This window comes from Condylura cristata, unplaced genomic scaffold, assembly GCF_000260355.1.
Source record: "Condylura cristata isolate star-nosed mole 26May11 unplaced genomic scaffold, ConCri1.0 scaffold00003, whole genome shotgun sequence".
In the NCBI taxonomy this organism is placed as follows: domain Eukaryota; kingdom Metazoa; phylum Chordata; class Mammalia; order Eulipotyphla; family Talpidae; genus Condylura; species Condylura cristata.
Genome location: NW_004567104.1, coordinates 43,065,411 through 43,080,925, shown reverse-complemented (window position 1 = coordinate 43,080,925; position 15,515 = coordinate 43,065,411). Strand labels below are relative to the sequence as shown.

Genomic DNA, 15,515 nt, shown 5'->3' with positions numbered 1-15,515 from the left:
GAAGTTAAAAATGCCCACAGCATCCTTTCCTTCACGAGACTCAATAATCTAAAATAAAACTTCATTGCAAACTACAGCTACTCCACTGCTGTTGCTTGTGGTCTGCCTCATGTCAGTACACCTGCAGTTTCTGTTTAGGGAGTCCAGCCCTAATGGGGGCTTCTGCCCAATCATAACATTTATAAAGAAAATTTCCTGGGTTTTACCGAAGCCAAAGGAAGGACACTGAGCACTAGTTAGATGAGTAAAGACACAAGATGACAAGTCTTCTGACTCAGCTACTTATTCTGCAGGTGGGAGGAGGGTGTAATTTTTTAGAAGCACACAGTATTGTTTTATGAAACATTGTGAATTTAAATTGTATTTATATTAATATTGTCTATAGGTCCTTTCCAGTCTCAGAAAAAGAACTTATTCCACAAAATTGTCAGCAAATATAAGCACAAAAAGGAGAAGCCTAATGTTCCGGAAAAAGGTATTGGTGCCTTCCATCCTCTGTTAAGGTTTCTTGGCCTCTTCCGTCGTGTGTTCATCTCTGAGCATTGCTTCTACGTGCCGCTTCTGCTTTTCCCTCCCCTGTGCTTACTTCAGCATCACCCATTCCTGATGCAGGCAGACTCATTATTTCTTGACTCTGCAGCTAATTGCAAATAGAGATCTTTTGCACTTGGATTTCTACTCAACTCACATATTTATGTCTATTTTCAGAGTTCCATATGAATCCTAAAGTTGTTTTTTCTCATCTATATTTGGTGCATTTTGTAATTTAGTCTTTTTGAGCTCCTATCCACTTACTTTCTCTGACTTTTCTTGTTCGGCAGCTTTCATACCAGGACCACATTTTCCTCCTTCCTGAAACCTTACCAGCTTCATATTCCTGTGAAAGTCCCACGGATTTTATACTTTCTGTGACACTTGAAGATTCTGCTCATGTACCACTTGTCAAGTCATAACCTATCTCTTTTTCCCCCCTCTGTGTATTTCATCTTTTGCCAGAGCTTCTTCCCCCCTCTGAGTCTCACAGCTGTTATTTCCAAGGGGGTACTAGAGACACATTGCACTCTAACCTCCCTCTCCTCTGAACATCTGTCTGTTAGGATCTTGATGAGCCCTTTAGCCAGGGCTCATTTGAAGATCTCTTTCTTCTTGAGTTCAGGACTCCTAGTCCTCTTACAAAAGACAGATCTCCCCATCTTATTCAGCACAGCAGGCACCTGGGAAGTTGGGCTCCGTTAGCATCTCCTGCATGTTACTCTTGTGATACCCATGGGCCTGCTCACTGGTGCCCATTTGCACCCCACTTGCATGGCCAGATGTAAAGCCTTTCATGTTTCTGGAATGAAACTTTCAATGCCACTGTCTTTCATGTGTAAGAATGCATGCCTCTGTGTTCTACTGTTTAACTTTTACTTAAATTTGGTTTTATTTCCACCTTCCCCATAGCCTCTTATTTTTGTTTTGTGTATTAATAATATTTCTCTGCTTTCAGTGGAGAAATATCACTCTTTTAGGTAAAATATCAACTTGTATCATTTCCTTCTAATCGATCTTCATATTAATTAATCTGGTAATGTATTTAATGAAAAGCAAATTTGTTTATTTAATCCCATTTCTATGTCATCTAAGTCTAGTTGGCAAATGCCCTTTTGAGGATTAAGTAGTCGGCAGGAAATTTGCTTCATTTGTGTGTTAATGTTTCTGATTTCATTGTTTTGCATTTGTCTTACACTGTAGTGTGTGTCTATATCATAAGTAGAGTTTTCACTTTACTTTTCTGTCATTCTTTGTAGGAAGTGGGGATAAATGGTCAAACAAGCAACTCTTCTTGGATGCTATTCACCCTACAGAAGGTAAATGAGCACAATATTCATTGTATAATTTTAGGTAGCTTCTGCTAGAAATGACATTTTTTTTATAGGCTTAAAAGGGCATCATTTTTGTTTTTAGTTATGCTTTGTTTTATTAAGGTAACGTTGGTTTGTAACACTAAATACAAGTGAGAGGTATAGGGATATGGACACCCCATAAACCTGATACAGTCCACTGTGTCCCCCTTTCTCTTTACTCCTTTCACTCCCCGTATTGCCTTCTCAATTCCACACTTTCAGATTCCTAGGATTGCTATTGATTAGTTTTTATCTGACTCTTGGTTTTGTTTTTCTGTATTCCACATATAAGTGACCACTTCTGGTATTTGCCTGTTTCTTCCTGACTTGACTTGACTTAGCAAAATCCCCCTCCATTTTCATCCCAGTTGTTGCAAATGGTAAGAGTTCATTTTTATTTGATGGCTGAACAGTATTTCATTGTGTGTGTTTATCACATCTACCTAATGTGTTTGGGCATTTATGTGCTTTCTGTCACTTGGCTGTGGACATAGTGAAAACCTCTCTTTGAATTAGTACATCTGCATCCTTTGGATGGATACCTGGGAGTGGTATTCCTGGATCACATGGTAGATTTAATATTTAATATTTTGAGGAATTGTCATACTATTTTTTTCATAGGGACTGGACCACTCTATACTCTCACCACAGTGCAAGGGTTTCTTTTTCTCCACCTCCTAGCCAACACTTCTTGTTTCTGACCTCTCACAGTTGTTAGAAGGTACCTTGCGGGTGTTGATTTACATTTCTCTGTCCGTTAGTGATGACAATAATTTTTCAGATACCTATTTTCCATCTGTATGTCTTTGGATTAAGTGCCGCGCCAGCACGACAGCAGAGATGGTCTGAGCAAAGGACATCAGGATTAAAGCACACACTTCTTGGTCAGCAAACAAAGGCACACTTTATTTTTCTCTCCTTCCCTTATACCCTTCAGCATGGAGCCTGGGGCTGGGGGTAAGCGGAAGCTCTCAGCAAGTGCATCAATAACATGCGACCAAAGAACACAAGGTAGCAAACACAGGCAGGAACACTCCCTGCCTCCTGTTTTTCTGTTCCAGCACTCATGGCTCATTCTTTGTTTCCACACAACAGTGTGCATATGATTCTGTGGGGGAGGTGGGGAGGTCTGTCCAGGCAAAGGACCCAACATCAAGTGTCTATTTAACTCTTTTGCCTGGTTATTGATTGGCTCTTTGTTTTCTTTTTGTTGAGTTGTATGAGTTCTTTGTAGAGCTTGGAAATCACCCCCTTTTCAGATACAGTGTGCAAATATTTTCTCCCATTTAGTAGGGTGTCTTGTTTTAGTGGTAGTTTCTTTTGCTATGTGGAAGCTTTTTGATCTGATGTAGTCTTGGTTGTTAATATTTTTACTTGTTTTCAAATCCAGCAAAGACATCACTAAAGCCTATTTCATGGAGTATTTTGCCCATGTTTTTATTTTTCCTCTGTATATTTTATGTTCCAGGTCGTAGAAGAATGCCATTGAAACTTTGGTACAGATTGCTTTGTATAGAATGGCCATTTTATAAAATAGCCTAATTTATATTGCCTCAACCAGTAGCATTAGACCTGAGTGTTCATAATTGTGCTATTTTTAATTTTCAAATAAAAACTGCCACTATTTTTGACCGGCTATGGGTCAGGTAGTATGTCATGTGGATTTTAATTTGTCAAAAGGGGATTTCTAACTTTTGAACCTCACTAACCAGAAATTATAGTCTTTCAGAACTAAAAGAAGTCAGCATTGCTATTCGTGTTGTAGGCAGATGCAGTTAGCAGTCAAATGAGGGCAGCATGCGGTGTTCCCGGTTGACTGAGCACAGGCAGACCTACTGAAGTGATTCCTGACCTTAACTTCCCCAAGCTCTTCACCTTCTAGTTTCTAGTATCTCTAGTTATGCTCATACAGATTGCCCTGAGGCATATGTATAGCAAAAGAAAAGTCACATGTTAATTAGTAAAATAATAATAGATAGTAAGTACAGATTTTATTTAAAAATTTTACCAGTCATATGTATTTATGATTTTATCTAACTTCTGTTAAATATTGGACCCTCAGGTGAATGTCAGTTTCTGTGATGGTTGAGGGGCCATATTCTCACTGATGCCATTTTTTTCATTGGAGGTACTTTTAAAGAACTGAACATTTGTCTAGCATTTAATTGGAGCCATTTAATTTGAAACCTAGAAGGGATCTTAGTGATCATTCAGTCCAAATGTCCTTGACTTATTTATGGCCAGAAAGAAGAACTTAATAAATCTATGTCTCAATGAACTCACAAGTGCACTCTTTTTCCTTTGCTAAAAAGGAAGAAAATGAAAATTCACATTTGACCAATCATTTATTGAAAATACACGTGCTAAAGTCAACAAAAATATTCAAATTTGAGTTCAAAATGAAAGTGAAAATTTTAATTTAAGATGTACAGCCTAATGACTTGACTTCTATTTATATAATTACCACAGGAAAGTTTGTTGACGTTCACCAACATGTATAAAGAGAAAAAAATTTTTTGCTCTCATGATGAGAACTCCTAAATATCTACTCTCTGCAGCTGCCAAGTTTCCCACACAGCAGTGTTAAGTGTGGTCACATTAGTTCATGTTGCATATTTATTCCCACATCTTCAGTGCTTACCGAGTGTGTAGCTGGAAACTTATGCCACTTTCACCTGTTCTTCCTCCCCCACTCCCTTCCTCTGGTAACCACAGATCTGATCTCTTTGTTTCTGTTTCTGTTTCTGTTTTTGTCAAGATTCCACACATAAGATTATACCGTTTGTCTTTCTCTGACTTCTTTCATTTGTCATAATGCACTCAAGATTCATCCATGTTGTCACAATGGTAGGATTTCCTTTTTTATGGCTAAATAAAACAGATATACAGTAGATATATACCACAGCTTCTTCATCCATCCCCTGTCAACAGACACTTAGGTGTTTTCCATTCTAAACAACCTAATTGTAAATAATGCTATGAGTGTGGTGTGCAAATAACTCTTGACATAGTGTTGTCATTTCCTTCACATACATTTCTAGAAATGGGATTGCTGGATCATATGGTAGTTTTACTTTTTTTGAGGAACTGCCATATTGTTTTCAATAGTAGCTGTATCAGCTTACAGTAAACCTGTTTTGTGACCTCTTATTTCACACTCACCTCTATGGAATATTATGTCTGTACTCAGCTGACAAAACAAAATATGAATTGTTTTGCTGTTCACAATGTTAAGTCCTAATATCCCCTAATTGATTACAATAACTTTCGTGTATGTTCAAAACTTATTCTGCACATATTTGATAAGTGTAAGGCACTTGAGAAACTATTAGAGAAATCTAGAGGAGGTATTTAAGGTCACATTGCTTTTTACTTGAATGATGCTATTTTAAGTGGTGCTGTTTAAACAATGAAAACCCAACCTCATTATAAAAGGATGTGTATTATAGCATGTGCAGTGTGGTTGAAAGGGCACAACAGGTGGGGATTAGGAAACCTGGTCTCAGACCTACCACAATTAGCATTATTAAATAAAACACTCACATTCCACAACTGTACTGTGGAGTTTAGGGTTATGATGAGGTATTATAATAAATGAACAATAGATTTCATTTTTCTCTAATATTTGACTTTATTACTATGAGTAAATGACTTGAAACTGGAAGTGCCATATTTTATATGCCCTAATTTTATGCCCTTTGAGGGTTAGAGAATTAAATGAATTTTGCTAGGCAGTGCTAAGGGTCTAGTGAAAATAGTTATTATTGGTGATATTTCATTACATTTATTACTAATGGATATGGAACAAAACTTAGGAAAGCATGAACTGAAAATGCATATCCTTTAGTATACAGTGAAAATTCATTTTTACATGGCAGGAAAGAAGTAATCAGTTTAAACATTAGAAATTACCAGTTATTTTGTGACCTTTTTTGTTTATTTTCATACCATCGCCAACATTAACTTGTTCAGGTGGTGACTATGTGCATTGTGAATTAGCTAGGCTCTTTTCTTTATCATCTTTCTCACCTGTGGTCATGTCAATGCTTATTAAAACTTCACATTGGAGGTAATGTATAAGGACAGAAAATGAAGCCATAATCAGTATAATTTTAGCTCATGTAAGCTGTTCTGGACAAAGATTAGAGAGGAACTGTTTGTATCTAATGCCTGTAATAGAAATGTTGGTGCAACTGAGACGATGCAGCTGTTAGCTATTTCTAACTTCTGGTAAGGTAGTTGGCTTAAATCTCACTTGCTTTCTTTATACCACCCTGAGTTTAATTGGCTTGCAATCCATCTTTTCCCCCCAAAATATAAGAAATCTTTTGGAGTTTAGTAAAACATCTGAGGTAAATGCTAACTTAGAATGTTTTATGCATTTTCTATGCTTTTTTAAAAATTCAAACCCACTGAAGTCATTTCTTGATTTTTGTTTGTTTGTTTGTTTATTTTCATACCATCCCCAATATTGACTTGTTCAGGTGGTGACTATATTCTTTGTGAATTATCTAGACCTTTTTCTTTATCATAAGCATAAAAAAAGATAGCTTGTGGCCTAAAATTCAAAGTAAAATTTTCAGATGAGCCAAGGCTGTTTACCTCTGCTACTGTATTTATCCTTTCCACCTAATTTTGGTGACATATGCTTATACTTAAGCCTGAAGTTTATAATGGTAATAACAATGATGATAATGCTAATTAATCATTAATAGTGCTTATAGTTTTTTAGAGGGTCTTTTTATGTGTGTGTTTGTATTTTGTAAAACTAATCTTGGCAGCTGTCCCAGATCAGTTAAATAGAGCTTATTAGCCCCAAATACATGATATGGAATTGAAGCCTCGCCAACGGGAGCAGGAGGAAAGAAGCCAGGACACTTTTTATCAAAGCATGGTGCTACTAGAAGTTTTGATTTTTGAGCATACTCTCATTTGTCTTTGAAACTATAAATGTCATCTTACAAGAAAAGGAAAAAACCAAAATCTCACAGTAGGAGTCTGCATAAGATTAGTTTCTCTGCAATGTATAAATCTATTTACAGATGAGAAAAGTTGGTTTTATGGTTAGATCCTCAAACAAGCTCCATAGCACTCAGGCTAACTGGATCGCTTTCCACTAGATTGACGTTGCTGTATCACTTTAACCAGTCTCGTAGGGTTTTAGATAAGGCTCATTCATTTTATTCTTTTTCCTGTGTTCCATTCAGCATCTGAATGCTTTTCTAGCCCATGGGAACCCAACCAAAGGCAATGAGATTCCAGATTTGGCTATAATAATTTCAGTGCAAGTTTGATTCCCTTGTTGAAATGTGAATTCATGACTGGAGCACTCTTATGGCCTCCTGTGGTACCTCAGTGCTGCTACCTTAAAAACATACCCACATTTTGGGAGCAGAGTTTGGAAAACAAGATAGTCTCCTATGAACACATTCCTAATGTTGCTGCAGGAATGAGCTCACATTATGGCTCTCAGATGATACACCCCAAGCATGTTATGATGATTGTGGAATGTAAAAATGAGCCCTAAGGACTTGTTTTTCAGTGCTTGGCTAGTTTTGTGTGTTCAATTAAAAGCTGAAAAAGAAATGACTAATTTGTTTTCAGAGAACAAAACTTTTCTTTTTCTCACATTTCTGTTTGTCAAGAAGGTAAAAAAAAAGGCCTGGCTTGGTGTGTCACTTCTCAACCATCGACCTTTTTCCTTTTCTGAACTTTTCCCATTTCTTCTCTCTCACCACCAAACCTTTGCTTGCTTTGCTGATGTTGCTCAACTCAGATCTGCTGCTCTCTTGGAGATAATTACTACTTTGACTTAATTGCCATCCCCAATTCTTCTGTCTTAGGTTCAGCCTGCGTGCTGACCCTACAGACTGTTGAGGCTGCCAAATGGGGCAGTGTTCTGGGAGTGCTCCTTGGAGCAAGACCCTCAATACCACTCTTCCAAACACTAGCCGGACTACATTTTTATGTCTTTTTGAAATGTGGACAGTCTGTAGGCCCCATGATACCTGTCGCTCCAACACAGTGGGCATTGAGAAGATGACATCTAGATGGGTGGCATTGCCTCCTTTGTAATGATCCATAGATCCATAGCTCCCAGTGTCTTCTACTTTTTTGCCTCTTGCCACCTCATCTACAACCTAAGTCACTCCTTTGCTGCTCCCAGTAAGTACACCAGGCTCTGGGACTTGAGTGCCTTTGGTGTCTGCTGTCTAGTAAGCCTGCCCAGTATCCCAGGCCCCGTGCCTGCTGGTTTCTGAGCTCCCTCTAACCCCAATCTTCCTAAACTACTTTTTTGTAAGGTTTATTTATTTATGCATACAGAACTGGGGTACAGGCCAGAGGTGCAGGGCCGGTGAGAGGCTTCACCAGTGTCTGAGTGGGGAGCAGAACAGGCAGATCGATGAAGTGCACTGCTGAGGGGAGCAGTGGGTGAGACAGGACAGGTCTGCCGCGCCATGGGGGTCATCTCCCTGGCTGGGGATCAAACTCGTTCTGAAGCAATTGCAGCTAGCTTCATGATACTGCGCTTTAACCTGTCGTGCCACCAGGGCGGGCCCCTACAGTACTGCTAAGGCCTGCACATCTCAGGCCTGAGCCACACCTCCCAGTTACAGTCCTTTGTAACTGTTCCCTTGGCACTTCTTTCCACTGTTTTTCTTAGTTAATTTGGAATACAAGAAAAGGAGCAACCATTGAAAAGAAATGAAACTAACTCACCAGAAACCCCAGCAGTGCTAGCTAAGGAAGTGCTCTTCCTATCCCTGCCACTCTGGTGATGACTTGTTTTTCCCTTACCAGGATCTAGAATCAAGTATGCTCCTGTCTCTTGATACAGAGATTCTTTGGATAAAAGCATGTGCTTCTAACTGATGTGCTGATGCTACTACAGCTGCAATTAGGATATCTAAAATTAACCTCTTCACTAGCCTGGCTGACCGTGGTCTCATTCACTTGTCTCCCTAAAGCACATAAATCTGACCCCAAAATTCAGTGAAGGGGATTCAGTTCCCTTACATATTTCACCTGTGATTCATGTCCCCCTGAGCCGTCGGCATGCACAGCATATCAGACCTCACTTTTCTTTTTTGATGAGTCCAACCTGGTGATTGAAAACAAATATGCCAACCATAACATATTTAATCTCATACTCCCTAGAAGAAGAAAAATGTCTTTAATCATCCTCTCCAGGCCAACACTCCAAAGGATCTTATGTAAATACACTATTATTTCCGCCAGTCTTCAAGAAAACACTTAGAATGTGTTACTTCAATGGTCTCTTGGTTCAGTATTCTGGTGAAAGAGAGAGAGCGTCTTAATTTTGTTAAGATATCAGTGTATTTAACATTATGGGCAACATTTTATTTCTTTTTTCTATCAATGTTATGTAAATTTCTGGATGTAATTTTCCCTTTCAGGTATGCCAGGCATTTAGAAATGTTTCCTTCTCATAGCAAAGTTGGGGCTTTGTGTTTCTCTGTGTAACTATGTATGGTTTGTCCTATTTCAGCCATATTTTCAGAAGACAAAAACACCATAGAGCCTGCTCATAAGGTTAAAAATGCCCTGTCAATTCCCAACACTCCAGAGCCAACAACGCAGGAACCCTTGGTGGGCAGCCAAAAGAGAAAAGCAAGGAAAACCAAGATCACACACCTTGTCAGGACAGCAGATGGCCGGGTATCACCAGCAGGAGGTACTTTGGGTAAGAAGAGGGAGTTTGAGACAGAGCAGGCGAGCTTTGTGACCACACTGGCCAGTGAATGACTATAAGCCATCTGAAAAATGGATCTGTTCTGTGGGTTTGGTCATAGTGATACTCTTGCTGTGCTTCTCCTTGAGAGCTAGTTATCTACAGACCTCTGTGCACGTTTTATTTCATGTGTTAAAATCATATCTCTTTAAAAGGGCATATCTGGAATTCTTAGGAAGAAAAGGTAATTTTTAGGACTATCAGCTTCATAGTCCTTTCTAGCTTGTACACAGTTTGAATTAAATAAATTTTCAGAGATCCTAGACTTTTAAAAATAATGGACAAGTGGGTGTTTCTCCATAGTTCACTATTCAAGTCACTGCAAACCTGATTATCAGTATTTAAACCAGTGGATTACGAAAGCATTCGGCATGTCCTTGAAGCTGATTCAGACCACTATGGGAGTCTGTCGGTGCCTCTGGATTTCTTTAGTTCTCTAGTTTATTCCTTAACTAAATCTTAACTTGCAGAAATAGTCTCCATTTTCTATTTCTGCATTTTGTGGATTGCCGTCTGTTTGCTGTTTATAGTGGCTTCTGGGAAAGCAGAGTTGCCTTGAGGCCTAAGTGAAGAACAAGATACTGAGCACCAACATAAGTAGTCATCCTGCCTTTCAGCACTTCGTGTCTCATTCTGTTAGCCCTGAAGGAAGTTTTCCTCTTGCTACTTAGTCCAGTTTTCAGGATAACATCAAGGCCTTTCAATGACTTCTTCTACACATAGAAAGAAATATTTAAGAGAGACCTTTTTGAGAGTGATTTATAAGTATGTGATTTGGATTAATCTAGTTGTTAATAGAGATTATTTATTGATATAAAATTACTCGTGAATGTTGCATACTTTTTCTTGTGTTTTGTAGGTCATTAAAACCATAAACTATTAAAGATTCTCACTTTTACCCTATCATGTAAGAGGTAGTGCTAAAAGAGGAAATTTTGTTGCTGTGTACATTCACTAGTCAGCTTCTGGACAAGGATTAGTTGCCCCGATTTTTAGTTCAGCAGGCCCTTCCCTCCAGGTTCTGTTCTATGATTTCCATCTCATAGCCTATTAGAGATATTTTCACCTGTAGGAAGAATGAAAGACTTTGGAAAATACTCCTTTTTATGTAGAAAAGTACCTAACATTTTTGTATCTTAATACATGACATTTAACAACTTTTAACCGTGCTTTCTATATTCAAAATATTTTAAAACCATGATAAGGATTCCTTCTGTATAATGGCTACCTATTATGAAACTGTACTCATTTCCATTATTAATGAATATTTACTAGCATTTCAGCCACCTCTTCATTAATGCCAGTGGGCCCTTTGCCATACTTCTGCTAGGTTTCAGAATAAAAAATAATAACAATAATAATAACATGTTGGGATCTCATCGAGATTGATGGATCTCATACAATTAGTTTAGGTTACCCTGAGTGTTGTGATACCAAGTGTCCAGGTTGCCATAGTAGAAAAAGCTATGGCTCCATCAGAAATGTTGGATCACTTAAGAACCTTCTTATAGACAGCCCGTCTGCAGAAGTCACTTGGGTTTTATTTTACCAAAACCTTTCTTCTCTTCACTACAATGCCTCTTCTTTGACCTTGGATAAAACACATCTTCTTTTCTGCTCAGCTTCAGCACTGCCCACAGTTGCCACTGAGCTTAATAAAAGAGTTTTATTATCGTGGAAGAAGAGATTCTGTAAAAGCCTTAATATTTGTTGGATGACAAAAGTGAACAGTAAAGAATATTAGCTCATTTCACATTGTCTGGTGCAGTTTTCTATGGGTCTCTTCTCTGGAGAGAACAGAGTGATTCTCTTGTGATGAATTTCCCTTTTGTTACAGATGACAAACCAAAGGAGCGACTGCTGCGGAGTCTCCCCAAAGTAATGGAGACTGGCTGCCATGACGAGTGTCCGCACAAGTGCTCGGAGGCTGCAGACACGCGGAGCAGCACTCCAGAGATGCCGGCCGTGTCTGCGTTCTTTAGCCTTGCTGCGCTGGCTGAGGTGGCTGCCATGGAGAATGTACACAGGTCAGTGGTGGGGACCCTGGCCCCACGGGCTCAGGGCCTCCTCTAGGGTTTCACTCCCTCCACGGAACATGGAAAAAGGTGCAGAAACCCAAACCATCCTTCCTGACACGATTCGGACAATTTCACAGTGCGTTAGGATTCGTGAATCTTAGTTCAAGAGGATTTTTATGTCAGATGTTAACAAAAGTAATAGGTGTAGTGCTAATTGCAGTGTAAAAATATATACAGAAATGTAGCCAGCCAGGTATTTTATTTATTTTGAATACATTTTTCTGTGGCTAAACTCCATTTCTACACAAAGCCCCACAGCAGAAGAGCAGTGTTGTCTTATGATTGAATGTGAACTTTGAGGCCAGGTCTCAGCTTGGGTTGGTGAGTCCTTGCTCTATCTCTGCAAGCACCAAGCTTGTGAACAAGCTCATACATCTCTACTCTGAATTTTTTTTTTTCTCCTATAAAATGGGGCCTAAGTGATAACTTCCTGGAGATTTTATATGAAATAAATCTAATGTCCTAGGGCTAGCAGGTGGTAAACAACCCACTAAGGATGGTGTTCATGGCCATGGTGCCAACAGAACAAGACATCGTAATTGTGGGGACTAAAGGGGCCTGGGGTAGGATATCATGACTGGTGGAAGACACTTGGCTTTTTCTTCAACTCTGTATTTGCTATGAAGTAATTTATCTCTGCGTCCTCGGTTTTTGCATCTTAGATCCATCATAATGATAGCCCAAACAACCACAAAGTTGTAAAGATAGGATTAGCTCATAGATGTTGAAAGCCATTTGAACTCAATAATTCCCCAAGGAACGTATATAGTAAGTTCTAAGTGTGTAAGTGGGGTTTTCTGCTACTTAACGGGTCCTTTGGAAAGATAAACAAACCCTTTTGTGAATTCAGGTAGTTCCTATTTTTATTGAAAGTGGCTTTGCCACAGGCCCTCCCTGGTGGAGCATTGGGCTAAAGCTCAGCACGGCAAGTGAGCTGCAGTAACTCCTGTGAGTTCGATCCCCACCCCAGAGGTGATCCACATGGTGCAAGACCTCTCCTGACCCGCCCACTGCTCCCCTCAGCAGTGTACCTCATTGGTCTGCCTGTTCTACTCCCTACTCTATCTCTGGTGAATCCTCTCACTGCCCTTGCACCTCTGGCCTGTACCACAGTTCTGTATCCATAAATAAATAAATAAATCTTAAAAAAAAAAATAAAGTGGCTTACCATAACACAGTTGAACTGCTTCTTAGACAAGCTTCTTCAGCACAGAAGTGCTTGAGATCTACAGTTTGTATACCCACCTGTCAGGCTCCACTCTCCTTTCCCACCTCCATTGGTAGGAGATCCTGATGTACGCTTTGTTGCTTCTTGCTCTTTACCAGTCACATTACAGTTTTATTAGAGTTTCCTCACAAATAGCCTCTAGATATATATAAAAATGAAGTCACTTCCCTTTTCACATGTAAACCACAAGTCCCTAATAACAGGTGAACTCTGATAGACGTTGTTGAATTCTGATAGACATTGCTTAAGTCTGAGGAAGGTAATGCATAAACCCTTCTCCGCTCTTGGCGTTTACAGTTGAGTCAGAGGACACACTTTATGCATGCCCAAAGAGTTTAGTATGTGCCTTTGTGTTACTAAGGGGGCCTCTGAATTATGTCCATTAGAATATTAGAATTCTGAGGGAAGATTGTCATTGGAGGTTCAGAATGGGCTTCTGTAGTTACCTTTGCTGCTGCCAGCATTCCTTTCTAAAGATGGCTGCAGCCCTCCAGTGCTCCGTTAACCAGCCTTTCAAACTTCCCATTTACAACGGCAGAAAGCCTCAGCAGATGTCACCGCCACCACCACCCCTCCTCCTGCTCTGCAGGCATGTGGAATCGCTTGCTCCTGTCCGGTGCTTTATCCGTCCTCATGAACTGCTGCTGCTCCTGGCTCCTGTGCTTTGTCTCTTCTCCCAGCCCTCTCCTGAAGCCCCCCACTCACAACACACACCTCTGTTAGCACAGCTGCTGCACTGGGTGTAATTTGTTAATGCTTCTGTCTCTTACTATATTTGAAAAGCAAAATATACATTCTTAGTTCCCATGATAATCAACGGTTGAATGAACAAATGAATGAGTAAATGAGGTGTTCTTGACATTTGACTGCCTTACTTATTAGCTAGAGTAGAAAAAATGGTGTGAGTAACTGTTCTTTAAAAAAAAAAAGAACTTCCCATTAGATAGAATAATATTGCTGACTAGAATTTCCCTATCAATTAAACAAATGGTCAGTGTTCTTAATATCTTACAAAGACAAAGACTCCTGGGAAATCTTAGTTGTAACTTTAACTCTTACCTGTTAATGCAGAACTACCAGCCTGTGCTCTACCTATAGACTTAATGTAATTTACCTGTGCTGTAAATCAATTAATTACTGCATAGGCATCACCTTGGTTCATAATTTAGAGGGTGAGTGATACAATTAAGGGAAGAAAATATATTACTTGCACTCTTAGGTATAGAAACCCAACATAGGATGGGAGTTTTACAAAACGCAGGAATAGGAAGATGGAATAAACCTTTGAGAGTCTGTTTATTTAGTAGGAGTTTTATAAGGAGGAAAAATCATTACACTTAACTCTAAAACCAGCCCCGCTATTAGGTTTCTTTCATTCCCATGAAATGATGGCAGAAATGGTTAACTTGCTAAGAGCACGCAGCTGTAGCGTCAAGATTTGAACTAAGGCTTGAACTCCATTATTTTTGCCTTCCCAGGCATGCTGTTGAGAAGCCTCTGTCTAGCATGTCGTAGAGACCTGGAGAGTCACGCTCTGAGGGCTCTGAAGCCTTCAGTTGGTTCCAGCCACACCATGCAGTGATCCCTTTTCTTTTCTTTATTGATGAACTGGTCTTTTATCACACTTGTTCTCATTCTTTTTTTCATGTTGTGCTTCTTATTACCTTTTGCTATTTTTTTTCTTTATTGTTGTTTCCTTATTACCTTTTGCTATTTTTTTCTTTATTATTGTTTCCTTTTCCAATACTTATTAAAATTCTTTTGGCTTTTGCAGCACTATTTCACATTCAACCTATAAGGTTAAAAAAAATAGCATTTTCATTTTACTTTTCTTGAACAAGTAGTTGAGCATATAAACAGTTGGTTCTTACAGCATCCCTGCATGAATAAACAGATTAATCCAGAGGTTTGATTGTAACACATGTTTTGTTTTCCTAAAACCCTACTTAGACTGTTAAGTGATCACCAAATTCTGAAATTCCCAAATGTTGTAATTTTCCTACGTTATTTTTCTTTTTGTACATCAAGGAAAGAAATGGATATAGTGATCAAGTAGTGGAGTAGTAGGTATCATTTGAATCTTAAAAAATTCTTCACAGTCGGAAAAAGACATTGAAAGACTAAACCTTTGAAACCCTGGCAGTCGCTGGCTAGGGTTGTGAGCCAGAGGTGTGTAAGGCTATTGGGCGTGTCCCAAGCCTCACTTTTTAGAATAAGAATGATGGGAATTTCCATAAGAGTTCGGGTCTCCTCTAGTGTCCTAGGTACATGCTGATTTTGACCCACATTGACTGGATTTTCTCAGACTCTGAAATCAGAGACTCAGCACTCACCCTAACAGTGCATACACTCATTGGCTCATACAGAAAAGATTAGTGTGGCTCTTGTGCAGCAGGAATGACGTGCTAATTGGTGAAACAGTCCATACCTAAAAAAAGAAAGAAGGTAAAATTCAGAGTTGGTAATTGGCCTTCTTCCCCTCTCCACATGCCTGTAAAACCTTAAGAGTGTTTCATGACTTTCTTTGCATTCATTTTTTAAGAGTTGTCCTCCAGCTCTTTCTTCCAGGA

The 15,515-nt window shown here is 39.2% G+C and overlaps 1 protein-coding gene across 5 annotated transcripts in view; it reads left to right on the top strand.

The window, feature by feature from the left end:
- The window catches only part of BBX (bobby sox homolog (Drosophila)), a 258,107-nt gene that overhangs the window by 236,344 nt on the left and 6,248 nt on the right, over positions 1-15,515 (top strand). For 4 of the 5 annotated variants that reach the window (XM_004675232.2, XM_012732804.1, XM_012732812.1 and 1 more), the window contains 4 exons: positions 386-475; positions 1,791-1,850; positions 9,397-9,591; positions 11,477-11,666. In XM_004675232.2, coding sequence (XP_004675289.1) covers positions 386-475; positions 1,791-1,850; positions 9,397-9,591; positions 11,477-11,666 — 535 coding nt within the window. The remainder of the gene's footprint in view (positions 1-385; positions 476-1,790; positions 1,851-9,396; positions 9,592-11,476; positions 11,667-15,515) is intronic. The other variant, XM_012732817.1, reaches the window with a different exon arrangement.